Source organism: Phacochoerus africanus, chromosome 8 (assembly GCF_016906955.1).
Source record: "Phacochoerus africanus isolate WHEZ1 chromosome 8, ROS_Pafr_v1, whole genome shotgun sequence".
Classification (NCBI taxonomy): domain Eukaryota; kingdom Metazoa; phylum Chordata; class Mammalia; order Artiodactyla; family Suidae; genus Phacochoerus; species Phacochoerus africanus.
The window spans coordinates 114,488,757-114,507,424 of NC_062551.1; the positions used below are offsets into that span (position 1 = coordinate 114,488,757).

The following is an 18,668-nucleotide window of genomic DNA, read 5'->3' on the forward strand; positions in this document are numbered from 1 at the left end:
ATTATAAAATGCTTATCGCATGCACCCAGATTGCTCATTTCCAGAGTTTGCTCACACTAAAATTTAAGCTGCCCATCTTCTGTTCTCTCCTCACTTTCCTGTTATTAATTCAAAAACACAGCAAAAACAATTTGGTTTAATGATAAGCTGCCCAATGTTTTAACAAGGTTTCTTTTTTTGGTCTTTGTGGTAAATGTAAACTTTGCCTTCATACAAATTATGTTTTTCATCTTATGTACAATATACAACACAGGCTCCATACAACATTTGCAAAAGTTAAAGTTAGCTTTCTATGCTTATTCATGAGGGAGTTCTTGTCATGGCCGAGCAGAAACAAATCTGACTAGGACCCATGAGGTTGCGGGTTCAATCCCTGGCTTCAATCAGTGGGTTAAGGATCTGGCGTTGTTGTGAGCTGTGGCGTAGGTCACGATGCAGCTCAGATCCTGTGTTGCCGTGGCTGTAATGTAGGCTGACAGCTACAGCTCTGATTCGACCCCTACACTAGGAACTTCCATGTGCCATGGGTGCAGCCCTAAAAAGATGAAAAAATAAAAATATGTTCATGAGAATCCATTTTACATTATGCTTCATGTACGTAAAGCAATAAATCCATTCTTATTTATTTCAAAACATATACATCATTATTTTGGATTAAATACCATTTACTCTGGTGAGGGTCCACAGCCTGTTGATTTCTGGAGAAGTGTTTGCCAAGCTGAAATAAAACGGAGCGCCATTGACAGACTCGTCAGGATCAGTGGCTGAAATGTCAGTATACTCCATCTTTGGTTTACAAATTACTAGATAATGTTGCAGGATTTCTGGTGGGTTATCATTCACATCTTCAATGTCAACTGCAAGCGTTCCAGTGCATGATCTACCGTCTAGGAAGAAAGGAAAAAGTTTGGTGTCATTCAGTCTTTTCTACTTTCCTAAGAAAAAATATCAACTAGATATGAAGTATGGGGTTTAAAAAAAAAGGAAAAAAACTCTAATGATTAGAGGAAACAGTAAATCAGAACATAGATGGATAAATGAAACCTATAAATCATCAAAAATGAGTACTGCTTTTTTTTTTTTTTTGGTCTTTTTGCCGTTTCTTGGGCTGCTTGTGTGGCATATGGAGGTTCCCAGGCTAGGGGTCGAATAGGAGCTGTAGCCGCCAGCCTATGCCAGAGCCACAGCAACGCAGGATCCGAGCCGCCTCTGTGACCTACACCACAGCTCACAGGAATGCTGGATCCTTAACCCACTGAGCAAGGCCAGGGATCGAACCCGAAACCTCATGGTTCCTAGTCGGATTCGTTAACCACTGTGCCACGACAGGAACTCCCTAAAATGAGTACTGCTGTTGATAGTATGGGATATAACTGCCTATACATTTTACCAGAATTATTGCCAAAAAGTAAAAATAAATGTCTGAATGCCAAACTCTCTATTTCCTTTGGTTCCTCTTTTTATTTATTTAGTTAGTTAGTTAGTTATTTTTGCTGCACCCGCAGCATGCATAAATTCCCAGGCCAGGGATCAAACCTGAGCCACAGCAGTAACAACCCTGGTTCCTTAACTCACTTAACACACTGAACCACTAGGAAACTCCACCTAAGATCCTTTTGATGCAGATGTTAAGGAATCAGTAAAGCAACTACAGAAAAGTTATTCTATTCCTAGTACACATTTAAATCACCCATGGAGATTTTTGAAACACATGACGCCCAGGATCCTCAACCAGGGATTCTGACTTATTTGGCCTAAAGTAGTGTCTACACCTTGATATATTTTTTTACATGACCCAAATTATTTTAATATGCAGCCAGGGTTGTGAAACTCTGGGCTACTTGAAGGAACATACTTCAAGGAAGGGATCATTTTGACTCAATAGTCAGTTGAGCTCTTTAAGGGTTCAGTTTGAAATAACATAAAGAGATCTTGAAGAGCTTGGTGAGACCATTTCATTTAATCCTAGACTTGAGTTTCATTTCTGTCCTCTGACATAGAGATCTATAAGCATTTAAGATCCTGCCATGCTAAGGATATAAAGCTAAATAAGGCATAGTTTCTTATTTGATGTTTAAGATAAAACCTTGTTTGATGATTAAGATAAATAGAAACAATCTTTTTCTAAATTTTTAATTAGAGTTGATTTACAATGTTGTGCCAATTTCTGCTGTCCAGCAAAGTGACCCAGTCATACATATATATACATTCCCCTTCTTATATTATCTTCCATCATGGTCTATCCCAAGAGATTGTATATAGTTCCCTGTGCTGTCCTGTAGGACCTCATTGCTTATCCATTCTAAATATAACAGTTTGCCTCTACTAACCCCAAACCCCCAGTCCATCCCACTCCCTCTCCCTTCCCCCTTGGCAACCAAAATCTGTTCTCTATGTAGAAAAAAAATCTTTAAAGAAATTTCTAAGAATTCTGTATACTTATTACAAGAATAATTTTGCACAAGGACAACTGCAGTTTATTCTCTAATTCTTTTTTTTTTTTTTTTTGGTTTTTAGGGCCACATCCGCAGCATATGGAGGCTCCCAGGACAGGGGTCGACTTGGAGCTACAGCTGCCAGCCTACGTCACAGCCACAGCAATGCCAGATCCAAGCCGCATCTATGACCTACACCGCAGCTCACAGCAATTACGTACAGATCCTTAACCCACTGAGCAAAGCCAAGGATTGAACCCTCAACCTCATGGATCCTAGTCAGGTTCATTAACCACTAAGCCTTGAAGGGAACTCCTATTCTCTAATTCTTTATAACATACCAGATGAAAACTTGTGTTTTACCTTGATCTATTGCCATGACTGTAATATTATACAAATCTTTTCTGGGACCTGTGGCCTCTCTGTCCAATGTTTTGGAAGTTTCAATCAACCCCGAAATTTCGTTAATGGTGATCCATCCTTTGGGATCATTCAATTTTTTGTACCTGTTAGTAAAAAATAAAAATAGTTTTCAGCACTAGAAAATGCATCAAAATAAATTACTGTCTTAATTATTACAAATGCATTTTTTAGTATGTGGTTATAGATTTCTTTTTACCTTAAACCACTGCTCCTTCCAGTTTCAGGGTCATATGCCTTATAGCCATTGATCTTTGAGCCCACAGCCAAGTTTTCTTTAATCCGTACATATTGGACTGCAGGGCTGCAGTCGGGCCCTTCATCCTGATCCTTCACGTGAACCGTGACCAAGGCTCTGTTCATGGTTGTCATCCTGAGGGCGGCATCTCTAGAAAATGGAGCTTCATTACTTAGGCCGATTTCCAAGACCACTTGGTGGTTTTCTTCATAATTCAGTGGCTTTTTAAAAAAGGACAAGTATATTAACAGCAGGGTAAAATACATTCAGCATTTCAAAGAGCAAGTGAACTTTCGTCAATATGAACGGTGTTGCATAAGTTCTCTGCTCCCATTTAGCCAATATTGACTTTCATCCTTTGCTAAAGAGAGGTGAGGAGTTCCCCTTGGGGCTAAGCAGTAATGAACCTGACCAGGATCCATGAGGATGCTGGTTCAATCCCTGGCCTCCATCAGTGGGTTAAGGATCCGGCACTGCCATGAGCTGTAGTGTAGGTCGCAGAGGCGGCTCAGATCCCACGTTGCTGTGGCTGTGGTGTAGGCAGGTGGCTACAGCTCCAATTGGACCCCTAGCCTGGGAACTTCCCTATTCTGCGGGTGCAGCCCTAAAAAGACAAAAAAAAATAGTTTGAAAAAAAAGAGAAAGAGGTGATTCTTCACTAGGCCTTTAACAAGACAAGTCTGAAAGTTTCTGCAGGTGGTTTTGTGGAGTTGTGGAAATGTAATTCCTGAAATATTTTTATAGTGCATTCTTACTAAGGAAAAATTTTGGTTCTGAAGCTGAAGATAACTCAGAAACATGACAGTGTTCTTATGGTCTTGCTTAGAGCACCAACAGGCCAGCCTGAAGGTCATCTGACTTTGAGAGGACACAGCTTTGTTCCACTTACTATTTATCACTGACGAGAACCCAGACATTTCACAGCTCTTAGAAAATTAGATGTTTAAACTGAAATGATGCAGTGAGGGTTTTTTTTTTTTTTTAATTTTCTGTCTAAAGGAAATGATATTCCAAGTGTATGGTTTTGTTTTTTTTTTTCTTTTTGTCTTTTTAGGGCCTCACCCACGGCATATGGAAGTTCCCAGGCTAGGGGTCCAATCAGAGCTGTAGCCACTGGCCTAGGCTATAGCCACAGCAACTCAGGATCTGAGCCACATCTGCAACCTACACCACAGCTCACGACAACACGGGATCCTTAACCCACTGAACAAGGACAGGGATCAAACCCCCGTCCTCATGGATGCTAGTCGGGTTTGTCAACTGCTGAGCCACAACAGGAACTCCCCAAGTGTACGTTTCAATTGTCCTGTAAGGCGTATAAGGGAGCAGTCTTTATTGCAGCTTTTCTTTTTCTCAAAATCCATACAGGTTCTCATTTCTTCTTAGGAATCTGCTTTATTTTTGGTGTTTGTTTGTTTGTTTGTTTGCTGGCTGATTCCCTCACTTATCAGTTAAGTAAAACTTTTACCCGTGATCACTATTTTAATAAAAATTTTGTTTTTGACAATTTGAGAATTATTCTTTGGCACTGTCTGCATTAATCCAATGAAACTCTCACAGTGAAAATGTAGAGGACTAGGAAAAATATGATGTGCTTAATGGTCCTGTTATCATCACCCCCATTTTACAGAGCAGAGAAATGACAGCAAGGAGATGAATTTATCCAAGGCCAAAGGATATTCATTTGAACTCGAGTCTGAAGCCAGGTTGTCTGGTTTAAGTCCATTTTCCTAACCACCACACTGCAATCCTTCTACTTAATTGATTCACCAGCCTCTAAAATCTCTGTTTTTTTCTTATTTTTTGGCCATACCCATGGCATATGGAAGTCTGGGCCAGGGACTGAATCTGAGCTGCAGCTGCAACCCCAGCCACTGCAGTAGAGTTCTTATCCCACTGGGCCACAGGGGGAACTCCTCTAAATCTTTTAAGTCCATCCTGTGATTACAATTGACTTTTATACAGCAAATTAATTCAAACCCCTAAAACACGATTTTACATGGTACTACAAAGCTAAAGCATTTTTTTTTTTTTTGGATTCTCTTTCTGCTTATCACAATAATCCTTAGCTGAACGTTGAACAAGATCAAAACTGATGAGTAAAAGTTTTGGTTTAAAACTTTCTCCACAACTCCACATCTAGGTATTATCAAGCTGAGATACTAAATCTCAAGTCCAATAAGAAGTCAAGATATTTCTGAGTCTTAGAATCTACAAAATGTATGTGAAACTCCTTTTGATTTTTTTATTAATATCCCAGAAACTGGGACGTCAAAAGAGAAAAAGGATTAGTGTCTATTTATTTGCTGCTTAATGAACTCCATCCCGCAAATTGCATGCATTGCTACTGTCATGCTGAGAGTCAGAACATCAGCTGGCAATGAGAAATGGACGGAAATTAGGAGACAGCTGCTACCCTGCAGGAGGCGCAGTTATTCCACCTAAAGTCACTTGCTAAAAGCCTTCAATTTCTTTATGTCATTTTTTTAAGGCTCAAACTGGATATTGCCCTAGTGGCTTAAAACTCTGCAAGATTAGAAATCTAGTGGGATGAAATCAGTGATTAATGAAACAATATGAATTCTCCTCAACCACAGGATACCTTCTGGTTTCATCAATTGAGAAATTATCATTCTAATGTTCAAAGTGTTCACGTGTTCAAAAATTTCCCATATCTCAAAAAAAAAAAAAAAAATGTTAGGGATCCAGCGTTGTCACTGCAGTGGCTTGGGTCACAGCTTTGGCAGCATCTTCAATCCCTGGCCTGGGACACAGCAACCCCCTCCCCCCAAATATATATGTATATATATACCCATATCTGTACTAAGATGCTATCAACTCCCTAGAAAGTCTATTGTTGTGCAGATGGAACTGAGAAAACCCTCTATGTTAAGAATGACCAAGAACTACATCTTCCTCATTCAAGCTGAGATGCACCACTGCCGTGGCTGAAATGGAAAAAAAATACCGAGATGGAAAGATTCCTCAGGACTCAGCTAAAAACTGGATCAGTTCATACTCTACCATTTCAAAAATGTTATCTATCATGGAAAATTATAACACCCAAGAATGTGGTATGACTTCTAAAAATATAATACTGATATTTTATAATTTACCAAGTGCTTTCTTTTTCATTATCACATTTGCATAGCTACTAGGGAGGCAGAGAGAAGTGTTATTTATGCTTTACCGATAACTCAGCTGTATTTTCCAGTATCACACAGCCAGGCATATCAATTCAACAGAGTGCTTAAGAGCAGATACTTGGAATCAAAAAAACATAGACTCAAATCCTGTCTCTACTACATCCAAGCTGTGTCACTTTGGTTAGGTTTCTTAATGGCACTAAGACTAAATTTTCCCTTCAGCACAATTATAAGAATGATGCTTAACATTAGCTCACGTAGTAAGTGCTTTACCCTTCAGGACAATATTCTTTCTTGTTTTTGGGTCAGGAATATCAAATCAAGGATGCTTTTCTGCCCTCACAGCTGTATCCTAGAAGGTAACAGTGCATCCAAAAATATAATATATAGAACAAAGAATATGTTCCTTGAGTGCTATTTGATGTAATATTGTATTTCATCCTCAATATCATCTTTTATTTTATTTTATTTTATTTTTATTATTATTTTTATTATTATTATTATTATTATTATTTGCTATTTCTTGGGCCCAAGAAATAGCAAAAAAAAAGACAAAAAAAAGGAGCGGCCCAAGAAATAGCAAAAAAAAAAAAAGGACTTCCCATGTGGCTCACAAAATATCATCTTTTAAAAAAGATCAAATACAACCAGGCATGTAGTCGGGGAGGGGGGAGATATGAGTCTCTAAATTATTTCATGTAAGAAATAGTTAAAGGGAGTAGGATATTTATCCCAGAGAAGGAAAATCTCAAATGGGCATAACACCCTTTTCAAAGGATTATACCTGTTCTGTATAGCCTTAGAGATAAAACCTGGCCAAAGACATGGGTTACGAGGAGAATAATGTAGGCACGATAGACGTAAAGGCTTTTGAGGATCAGAGATTTCCAGAGATGGAACAAGCTGCCAGTGGAGATAGGAAGAGCCATGCAATCGACAATGGTAAAGCACAAGCTGATGTCTAATAACTGGTAACAAAATTATAGAAGAAAGGCAGTGTTAAAGCAGAATAGTTGGACTAATTAAGTTCTCTTCCAACTCATCAAGTCTAAGATCCGAAACTATTTAGTTGATGAAACCATTAGTTGACGAACACTTAACTTGCCAAATTGTCAATTCTCATTATTACTGTACCTTTACAACACAGAGAACACCTTCATTAGTTTCTTTGTCTGTAGTGATTTTGAAATGTCCATTTTCATTGCCCTTTAAGATAGTGAAATTGGCTCTCCAATTGGCAGTGTTAATTAAATCCTTATCTTCTACAGGTATTCGCAAGATTTCCTTATTGACTGTGTTTTCCTCTACGGATACTTCATACTGAAACAGAGAGAACTCATTAAAATCTTACTTTATAAAGAAAACTTTTACAAAAAAAAAAAAAAAGGCTTCTTCCATTCCAAAAGTCATGCTCTTACAGTTTTTGCCTAGATTATTTTAAAACATAAATACAAAACATTGTTTTATTAAGGGTTCCTTTTTATTTTTATTTTTTCTTTTTACTTTTTAGGGCTGCACCCACGGCATGTGGAGGTTCCCAGGCTAGGAGTTGAATCAGAGCTACAGCTGCTGGCCTATGCCACAGCCACAGCAATGCAGGATCTGAGCCATGCCTGTGACCTACACCACAGCTCATGGCAATGCCAGATCCTTAACCCACTGAGTGAGGCCAGGGATCGCACCTGCATCCTCATGATACTAATCAGGTTCGTTTCTGCTGAGCCACAATGAGGACTCCCTGAGGGTTCCTTTTTAAATGAATGAAGAACTTTGTTATAAATGAAGACTAGTGCTGTGGCCTTGAACAAAAGGGAGATAATATAAATACTCCTATGAGTAAATAAAAGATATCTATATGTCTGGTGTTTCATTTTATTGATAAAATATGCATATGTCCTTCAAAATGTATTTTATTAGATAGATTAAATTAAAAAGGACAATAGAGATCAATTTTGATATTATCTACTTACAGCATTTTGTCTGAAAGTGGGTAAATTGTCATTTGAATCTTTCACTGTTATGATGCAAGTTGCTGTAGTCGTCAACCCAAAAAACTGACCATCCATGTCTTGGACTTTCATTATCAACGAGTACTTGTCTACAACCTGAAACAAAGAAAATATTTAATTAGGTTTGAAAACCTTTGTTTAGATTTATAAAGGAAACCTCAATTGCACACACTTCTATTTGTATGTATCCATGCTTTTATTTTATTCCCTATTTGTATATACCCAAAGAATTTGGTAGATAAAGATAAAGCTGAAAAGGTAGGTGGAGGTTAAATTACAAAGATCCATAGTAAGAATGTGGACTTATGACTTAAGTTGCAGGTAACAGGGAAAGGTTTTGTGGGAGTCACATGGGGAGCACAAAATAGGAACCCTTGAGTTTGTTGGTGTTTATTTGTTTTGTTTTGTTTTTGGCTGCCACGTGGCATATGGAGTTTTTGGATCAGATCTGAGCCACATTTGCAACCTACGCTTCTGCAGCAGCAACCCCAGATCCTTTAACCCACTGTGCAGAGCAGGTGATTGAACCTGCCTCCTGGTGCTGAAGAGCTGCCGCTGATGCCATTGCCCCATATTGAGAATTCCACATTTGAGTTTTAGAAAGAATATTTTTAAAGAAAGTTGAGCATAACTTGGAGTGAGCTGAGCTAGGATTCAAAGAAACCAGTTAAAGACTCCTGAAATAGTACAAAGCTGAGGCATTAGCAATGAGGGCAAAAAGAAAGGGTGATGGGAAAGTTTTCCTAAGTCAGAATGGAATCGGACTTGAGAACCAACTGTATGCAAAGCTAAGAGAGAAAGTGGGGGTTGAGAATGCTGCTCAGGTGTCCTCCTTGGATAAACAGGCAGACAGAGGTATAACCAACCAACACAAGAAGAGAGTAATTCTCTGAGGAAGTGAACACTAGCAAGGTCGGCCAGGAGGGGACAAAAAAATGAGTTTTGTCTGGCGTACATTAAATTTTATGGGAACTTTAAAGAGAAAGGTCTTGAAGGCAGCTGGATAGATGGTCCTATAATTAAGGGAAGATCAAAGCCAGGAATACCAATCTGGTAGTCATCACTGTGTAGATGGTGGTTGAATTTATGATAAGAATTAGATTTTCTAGGAGAGGTTCAAGGATGAGAAGAGCTGAGGACATAAAGAACAACAGCATTTCAAACATGGGCAGAGAAAGACTATCAAAGGACAGACACTCAAAGGATCAGAGAGGCCAGGGGAGAGCCAGAAATCCAAGAGAAGAGAGACTTTTAATAAATGCCAACAATGAAGAGAGTTTTGATAAATAGAGTAAATGCTGGATTAGGCAGTTAGGTCACCGCTGACTTATGCAAACGGAGTTTGCAGATGGTATGTTGATGATGAAATGGAGTCAGGGGTTTGTGGCACAATCACCTCTGCTGCTTTTCTCTTCTATGTTATTATTATTATTATTATTGTTATTGTTATTATTTGGCTGCACCTGCAGCATGCAGAAGAAGTTCCTGGGCCAGGGATCGAACTCCCACCATAGCAGGGACCACACCAGAGCCTTAACCTGGTGGGTCAACAGGGAGCTCCTATCTCATTTTTCTTTAGCCATGCCTTTCATTCTTTTACTTTTCTGAATTTTCTATGTCCATCCATCACTTCCTTGGTTATTTTAGTTATCTTTCTTTCACAGTGAAAACCAGCATTCATGCCCTGAAATGCTCCTCCTGCAGGCTCGAGCATTCCCAGAACCCTGCTTTTTCTTCTTTTAAATGCAGTTTCTCTAGCTCCCTTGTTCATTTCTTTACTTCCTTCCCCTACAACACATTTTATGGTTGTTCCCCACAAAATCCTGTTAGATGTTTTTGATTGAGCAAACAGACTTGGGTTTGACACCGAATCTGTATCATACAGGTTGTGTCACCTTAATTTTTTCAAATTTCTCTAAGCCCCATTTGTCAATATTTAAAATGTAGGAAAAAAATCCTTGTTTTCACTTGATTGCCACATCATCTCTACATATTCCACTGAGACAAAAACACATTGATATTGTTCCCTTCCATCTTACCATTTATTATTACCATTGTGTGTTCTATCACATAGAATGTCCTGACCCAACAAAAATAAAAATAATGACAAATAAAACCTTTGTACTATTTTTTATCTTTATTATGGGTTCTCTCTATTCCTTCCTTTTGCTCTGGTTTCAAAGCCCATGGATTTATTCTTTGTAATCTCTCTCCCAGTCATATTGATCCTTCCATTTATGTTATTCTAGTTTTAGTGGGAACCACTGAAGTATTCCAGTAAAGCTAATTGGTACATATGAAATTGATCTGCCTCAATCAACAATGCAAGACTCTGAGTTAAATATGGGCTGACAAAATATACAAGAGCAACAACAAAAGATCAGAAGATTCAGTGTAGTAATTTGACCTGGGTAAGTCAATCAATGCTTCTGACTGTCACATTTCTCCTCTACAGATTGGGTATAACACTTATCTAATACAACAACAACAACAACAAAAAAAAACAAAAGATGAACTAAAATTATGCAAAAAGAATTTGAACACCAAATGCAATTTACATGACAGTATACTATCATCCAAACAGTGTTATAGATATTTAAGAATCCATCAACTTTACCTCAACTAATTCTTTCTTGATTAAAAGTACAAATCTAAAATGACTGCAGAGGGATCAGGGCATAAACTATACTCATGGAACAAGTAAAACTAATTGTCCCACAGGAGAATTGAGCTGGAATACTGTCCTGGAACCAACTAGCCATACCCAAAAAATAAAATAAAACTCAATGATATCAAATTTCATAAGCAATATCTTTTATTCCCACTGCTTATGAATACGAATTGATCTGTATTTCTATTCCTCACAGTGTCTCTTACATAAGGAAGTAGAAATAATATAAAAACAGGTAACAAAGCCAGGAGTTCTTACCGTTTTATGCCAAAATAAAATGAAATGAGAAACTCCTACTCTACAGAGAACAAATAATAGTAAGCTAGCGGTGGTGAGTTCAATCCCCAGTAAAATGATATGCTATAAACTGTGAAAGTTACCTCTCTGTCCAAATTCTGAGAGACTGTGGTGATTACACCTGTGCTGGGATGCACGGAAAAGAGCCCAGGTGATCTTGGTGTCTGATTCAAAATGCTATACTTCAGGCGTGTATGCATTGTGTCTGGTTCATCTTTGTCCGTGGCACAAACGACTCCCACTGTAGTACCTACATGTTTAAAAAAAAAGTATTTAATTTCCAGAATTGGAAAATGTGTTTAAGTGTATCTACACCTTTCAAATTTTAACAATGATGCTGAAAACCTCATTTAAGATGTATTTCTTTTATCTTTCTTTCTTTCTTTCTTTCTTTTTTTTTTCCATACCCAGGGAATATGGAAGTTCCTAGGCCAGGGATCAAATTCAGGCCACAGTTGCAACCTATACCACAGCTGCAGCAATGCAGGATCCTTAACCCACTGAGCCGCAGTGGGAACTCCTCACAGCCTTAAATATGTGATAGTAAATTTACTAAAAACTTATCTAAATAGCATCCAAGAATATTTTCAACACATATTTGTATATATTTCAATAACTAACCTAGCTGGAGAGATAAACCATGTCTGCTAAGAAAATCATATTTTTTAAACTTTTGCTTAATAGCTAAATCAAGGCTGTTGTGGGATATAATTGGATAGATGATCAAGCTGACCTTTCAAATCTCAGTCTCTCCTTTCTATGATATTTGGGAGGAGGGTTTTTTTATAATCTTTTTAGGGCCACACCCACCGCAGACAGAGGTTCCCAGGCTAGGGGTCGGATTAGAGCTGTACCTGCAGGCTACACTGCAGCCACGGCAATGCCGGATCCTTAACCCACTGAGCAAGGCCAGGGATTGATCCCGCATCCTCACAGAGAAAATACAAGGTCTTTAACCTACTGAGCTACAAGGAGAACTCCTCCAAAAAACTATTAATGCAAGGAAATATTAGTTTTAAATAATAATTTTGTCATAATACAATACATCCTTAAACTTTATATGTGTATGTGTGTACAAAGAGAGAATGTCCAAATATATGTTTATAGCTAATGACAATATGTCTGCAGTGGATGAATATGGGGATGTGAAATAATAATATTATTATAAGAAAGTAGATATCTTTTCATAGAAAAATGTTTATAATTGTTGTAAGGCATTATGTTTTCTTCCTCTTTTTATTGGCAGTCAGGAAGACATAAATACTATTTTTTTTTTTTTTTGGTTCTCCAGATACAGAATTCCTTTACTTATCACACAGAATCTTCCTGAAATCTTGATTTGAAAATTCTTTTCCATGAGTGCTATATTTCAGTATTAGTTGAGGACTCTTTGCCGAAAACCTGTCTGTGAGTTAAGGAAAACTCAAGGAACACCCATTAGTTCAGAGTATCATAGTCTTAATTGGTCTGAACCTGTGGGTGTGAAATGCTAAAAGTATCCCGGTTAATCTGAGCATCAAATTGTTTGTCCTTGATTCTTCTCTGTTCCTACCAAATGGAATAGAATCCTCAAGTAAGAGTCTAAAACCAATCATCCCTCTTTGAAAATAGAAAAATTTAACAGAGTCTTAGACTCGTGAGGTTAAAAACATTAGGAGAGAGTAGAGACAGGAGTTCCTATGGTGAACCTGACTAGTATCCATGAGGATGTTGGTTTGATCCCTGGCCTTGTTCAGTGGGTTAAGGATCTGGCATTGCCGTGAGCTTTGGTGTAGGTTGAAGATGCATCTCAGATCTGGCAATGCATAGGCCGGCAGCTGCAGTTCCGATTTGACCCTTAGCCTGGAACTTCCATATGCCACATGTGCAAACAAACAAAACAAGCAAGCAAACAAACAAAAAAAAAGCAAACAAACAAAAAACAAAAACAAAAAAATTACAAGTCATCTATTGTAATTAAAATTCATTTTACAGGTCAGAGAACTCAAAGGAACTTCCATGAGTTCCCACAGTGGAATAATAACAGAACTTGAATCAAAAACCAGGTTTCCTAAACTCCAAACCAACTATTTTTTTAATTGAACCATGTGAGTTATAAAAATTTTAACATCTATGGTATCAAATTATCAAAGAAAAATATAAAACGAAAGAGTAGCTATAATAATCCAGTGAAGATCTAAGTAACTGCTAGAAACTTTAACAAGTAGGTTGGCAAAGTCATCCTTTATGATTGAGTTCGCTTCCTTTCAACTTTTTTTTTTTTGCTTTCTAGGGCCACACCCACAACATATGCAAGTTCCCAGGCAAGGGGTTGAATGGAAGGTATAGCTGCAGGCTTACACCACAGCTCCAAGCAACGCCAGATCCTTAACCCACTGAGCGAGGCCAGAGATTGAACCTGCATCCTCATGGATACTAGTCGGATTATTTTCCGCTGGCCACAATGGGCACTCCTCCTTTCAACTTTATTGTGAGTGGTTATTCTCCATACTGCAAGTTTAAGAAGACATCATGAAATGCCACATTGAAGGGCCAACTAAGCTCAAGCACTTTGGTCTTCCACCTGTGACAGCAAGGTGATGCAAGTTTCTTTAAAGTTATTCCAGTATTCATTCTAAACTGGAAGTAGAAAGGTAGTAGTTTAAAGAGAAGAGACAATATAGCTAAGAGCTTTTAAAAAATTGCCCTCCTCGGAGTTACCGTGGCGCACTGGTTAAAGAATCTGAATCTGACTAGGAACCATGAGGTTACGGGTTCGATCCCTGGCCTTGCTCAGTGGGTTAAGGATCTGGCGTTGCCGTGAGCTGTGGTGTAGGTTGCAGTCGCGGCTCAGATCCTGCATTGCTGTGGCTCTGGCATAGGCCAATGGTACAGCTCCGACTGGACCCCTAGCCTGGGAATCTCCATATGCCGTGGGAGCAGCCCTAGAAAAGGCAAAAAGACAAAAAGACAAAAAAAAAATTTGCCTCCTCAGTGGATGTTATTCCACCCCTTCCTAAATAAGACCTAATAAAAATATCCATACTCATCTTAGTTTTATCATACATTCTTCCATGCATGTCCTCTCTTGGAGCTGACAATATGGTAAACCCACATAATGATAAAATGCAACAAAGTATATAAGCCAAATATAGTACAAAGCTTGAATAACTGCTATCTGCCTTTATAATTTATTGGCATCATATTGACAACACCACAAGTGCCTATAATATCTTGTAAATTACACCTTGATGGATTTGAGGGGATTCAATGTATTCTGCCAAGTAGATCCATTATTTTAGGATGATCTGGCTTAGAATAAAAACTCATGTCTCAAAGAACGCATATAAACATTTAACACAGCACAGTTTACTCTTAAAATTTGTCTTACCATGTCTACTGCTTTCTAAAACTTCAAAATTATAAACTTCTTCTGTGAAAATAGGGTAGTTGTCATTTTCATCCTCCACTCTGATGGGCAGTGGAAGAGGCAGGTCTGCTGAATACCCATCTGCAGTTGTCGCATAGGCAATCAGCTGTGAAACAGAGACAAGCAAGTTCAACACCCATTATAAAAGATTCTAGCAAGAGAGATTGCTATGCTTTATCTACTACGTTCTCTGCAAATCTTTTCAATAATAAATTGCTTCAAAGATACCTATCCAATGCTTCTTTAGCATCAAATGTAGGAACACTTTGACTAGAGTTAAGAGCATCCAGTGTTTTGTAGAAGTGGCTACACTTCAAATGAAACCCAGATCAGCAAGTCAGAGACAACTCAGGCCATTAGACTAAGGAATTAAATGTGAATATAGAAATTTGGATTATAGTCCTTATTTTCCCCATAATCAGAGTTATATTGTGAAGAACCATTAAACTCATTACAATAGGGGAAAAAATCACTACCACATTATCTAAATAAGATGTCACTTATCAAACCTCTTTATTATTTTATTTTATAGATCACATATTTGTAAGAGTTTTTCTAATGTAATACATTTAACAATTTCCACATTGCCAGTTAACCGAAGGCAATGTTCTATCAAATAGATTTTATTTCTTTTTTTTTTTCTCTTTTTTGCTATTTCTTGGGCCGCTCCTACGGCATATGGAGGTTCCCAGGCCAGGGGTTGAATCGGAGCTGTAGTCGCTGGCCTACGCCAGAGCCACAGCAACGTGGGATCCGAGCCACGTCTGCAACCTACACCACAGCTCACGGCAACCCCGGATCCTTAACCCACTGAGCAAGGGCAGGGACCGAACCCGAAACCTCATGGTTCCTAGTCGGATTCGTTCACCACTGCGCCACGATGGGAACTCCTCTAGATTTTATTTCTATTCAGCAAGCAATTACAACACTCTCATGTTATTTACTCAGCAGCTCTTTCCTTCTTCTTTTAGGAAAAGAATCCCTCTTTTCTATGGGGAATCGGTCCCTCTGCACCACAGGAATAACCATGTGACTCCAGAGTATTTACCATATTTTATATATAGTGAAAATTATTTTAATTACTCCCCATTGTGTTTTGTTTGTTTGTTTAAGGGCCACACTTGCAGTATATGAAAGTTCCCGGGCTAGGGGTCCAATCAGAGCTACAGCTGTCTGCAATCTACACCACAGCACTGCTGGATCTCCAACCTACTGAGTGAGGCCAAGGATCAAACCCACATCCTCATGGATTCTAGTCAGATTTGTTTCCACTGTGCCACTACTGGAACTCCCTGAATTATTCCCCATTGATGTAAACTCATCCGTATCAGAATGCTGGCTTATTATGCCTGGTCTCCCACTTCTGCTTCCTTACGAGTTTTCAGACATCATCAGATAATTATTCGTGTGGAAAGAAAACCAAAAACGTAAAACAAAAGGCACAGAGCAAAAGAGGAACATTGGAAGAGGACTCTTCCAATCAACAGTGCCCACGCCCTGGAGAGAAGAGGAAGCACCAGAGAGAGAAAAAAAATCTCCTAAGCAAAGCCAACTCCTGGACATTTGCTGGAATGTATAGCTGAATATAACTGAACTTCTTTGCTTTATTTCAGGCTTACCTAACAGAGGTTGAGCTAAAGAGCAGATCAAGTATTCCAAAATATTGCAAAATCTATCTCTTTCCACTTTAAGAAGCCCTCTAAAAAAAGAATCCAGAAGACAGGAAAGACAGATGGAGTATCAGGATAGGCATAGTTTAATCATTTATAGTCATGTGTATCAATAAAACTCCTACATCAAAAACATCATATTCTTCACGATCCACTGGCTGGGTACAGTACAGATTTCCAGTGTCTCTTTCTATGAAAAACAAATTTAAAGGTTCTTGGTCAACTCCACGTCCACTTATTGAGTAGAAGATAGTATAGTTCTGTGCCGCATCAGATTGAACCTAAAAGGAAAAAGCATATGTAAATGTAAAATGTTCATTAAAGGACTGTCTTCTAAAATTCAGTTTGTGTGTTTATATGTATGTGCGTGTGTGTATATATGTACATATATATATATACATATATATATGTACATATATATATATATATGTACATATATATATATATACATATATATATATATAGTCTTTTTGCCATTTCTTGGGCTGCTCCCACGGCATATGGAGGTTCCCAGGCTAGGGGTCTAATCGGAGCCATAGCCACCGGCCTACGCCAGAGCCACAGCAATGTGGGATCCGAGCCGCGTCTGCAACCTACACCACAGCTCACGGCAAAGCCAGATCCTTAATCCACTGAGCAAGGCTGGAGATCGAACCCACAACCTCATGGTTCCTAGTCGGATTCGTTAACCACTGCGCCACGACAGGAACTCCTATGTGTTTATATTTTTTAAGAAATGACTTTAACAATATAAATATCAGCCTTGTCACTTCATCAACACCCAAAGCAGTAGTGAATATTTGGCAAAAGATTTTTTAAAACCGCTGAAATTTAATGAAAAACAATGTTCAACACAAATTGTGACCAAAGAAACCTTAATTAAAAACAGTAAGATATACTGCTGTTGCTACCTCCATGATACCTTAAGGCTCTTTTGTTTTTTCAGTTCTTCAATAACTTAAAAGTTCTTTACATTAAATTTCCTTGGTTAAAATTAAAAAAAAAAAGACAGTAAGATGTAATTTCCCATCTAGTGATTTGGCAAAGATGGGAAAGAAGAATAATACCCATTGTTGGCAGGGGCAAGGCAAACAGAGACTGATACACCAGTGAAATGAATACCAACTGGAATGTTCCTTAGAGAGGGAAACTGGCAAAAATTTTTACATGAGCTATGAGAATAAACAGGGAGGACTCTTCTGGCAGAGGAAAAGGGAAGGACAAAGGGACCAGACCAGGGTAGTGCCTGGAGTGTTTAAGGAGCAGCAGGGGGGCCACTGTGCTTGGAGCAGAAGAACTAGGGAGAAAGGAAGCAGAAGATGAGGAAGGATTCAGTCATAAGGCCACATCAGGTAAAAGATTCCAAGAATACTGGCTTTTCCTTGGAGTCAGATGTGGGACCACTGGAGAATTTAAACCAGGGTAATATTATCTGATTTATATTTTAAAAGGATAATTCTTGGTGTAAGCGTAGATGTGGATGGTTGGGTAGGTAAGAGAAAAAGCAGGAAAACCATTTACAGAAATTCAGGGGAGAGATAATAATTGGTTAGACTAGCATGGTAGCAGTAGGGGTGGTGAGACAGCCATGGTTAGATTCTGGACATAATTTGAAGATATAGCCAATAGGATTTGCCAGCGGGCTGGAGGTGTGGGATGAAGACAGAAGTCACTATGTCAAAGGGTGCTACTACCCTCTACCGTCTGTCCTGCCCATCTTCCTTGTATGCGAACTTACAGATGAGCACAAGGTTGCCTGGAAGAAAGACGTTTCCCAGTCTCCCTTACAATTAAGTATAACCACAAGAAAAGGTCATGCCAATGGCATGTAAGCAAAAATAATACGTGCAGGATATAGACTGTGCTATGAAAGGTGAAGGAGTGTGTTGCCTCATTTAGACACAATGATGAGCCATCTTAATATGCAAGGATGGCCAAGCTAAAACGGAAGAAGCCTGGGTCCCCAGTGATTACTCAAATGAGAATCTCTTTACCAGATCACATTTTGACGTGAGAACTAAATTTCTGTCATGCTTTAGCCACTATAATTTGAGATCTTGGTAAAACGCAGCTATACCCTTATCCTACTATAACACAGGAATTAAAATTTTAACCGTAAAGAGTGCATAGATATGGTAAAATGGGATTTAACATCTGTTTCCTCTTCTGCTGTGCCCTCTCATAACACAGATGTTAGAGATTCAAATAACAACAAACCCCAAACTCTTCCTTTTCCAGGGTCTCTTGAAACGAGAGTTCTGAATTTAAACATGGACAATCAGGTGTGTCTGCATGAGATTTCAGAGCCATAAGGGAGGGAGATGTCTCATTTTTGCCCCTTTTGCTGTTTTTGCTGGCATCATGTGATGCATT

At 38.6% G+C, this 18,668-nt stretch overlaps 1 protein-coding gene across 2 annotated transcripts in view; it reads right to left on the minus strand.

Annotated features, from left to right (window-relative positions):
• DSC3 (desmocollin 3) overlaps window positions 1–18,668 on the minus strand; it is a 43,388-nt gene that overhangs the window by 11,762 nt on the left and 12,958 nt on the right. For both annotated transcript variants that reach the window (XM_047794020.1, XM_047794021.1), the window contains exons 5-12: window positions 16,421–16,576; window positions 14,587–14,731; window positions 11,300–11,466; window positions 8,210–8,344; window positions 7,374–7,559; window positions 3,055–3,314; window positions 2,799–2,941; window positions 663–887 (exon numbers count right to left, since the gene is read on the minus strand). In XM_047794020.1, coding sequence (XP_047649976.1) covers window positions 663–887; window positions 2,799–2,941; window positions 3,055–3,314; window positions 7,374–7,559; window positions 8,210–8,344; window positions 11,300–11,466; window positions 14,587–14,731; window positions 16,421–16,576 — 1,417 coding nt within the window. The remainder of the gene's footprint in view (window positions 1–662; window positions 888–2,798; window positions 2,942–3,054; window positions 3,315–7,373; window positions 7,560–8,209; window positions 8,345–11,299; window positions 11,467–14,586; window positions 14,732–16,420; window positions 16,577–18,668) is intronic.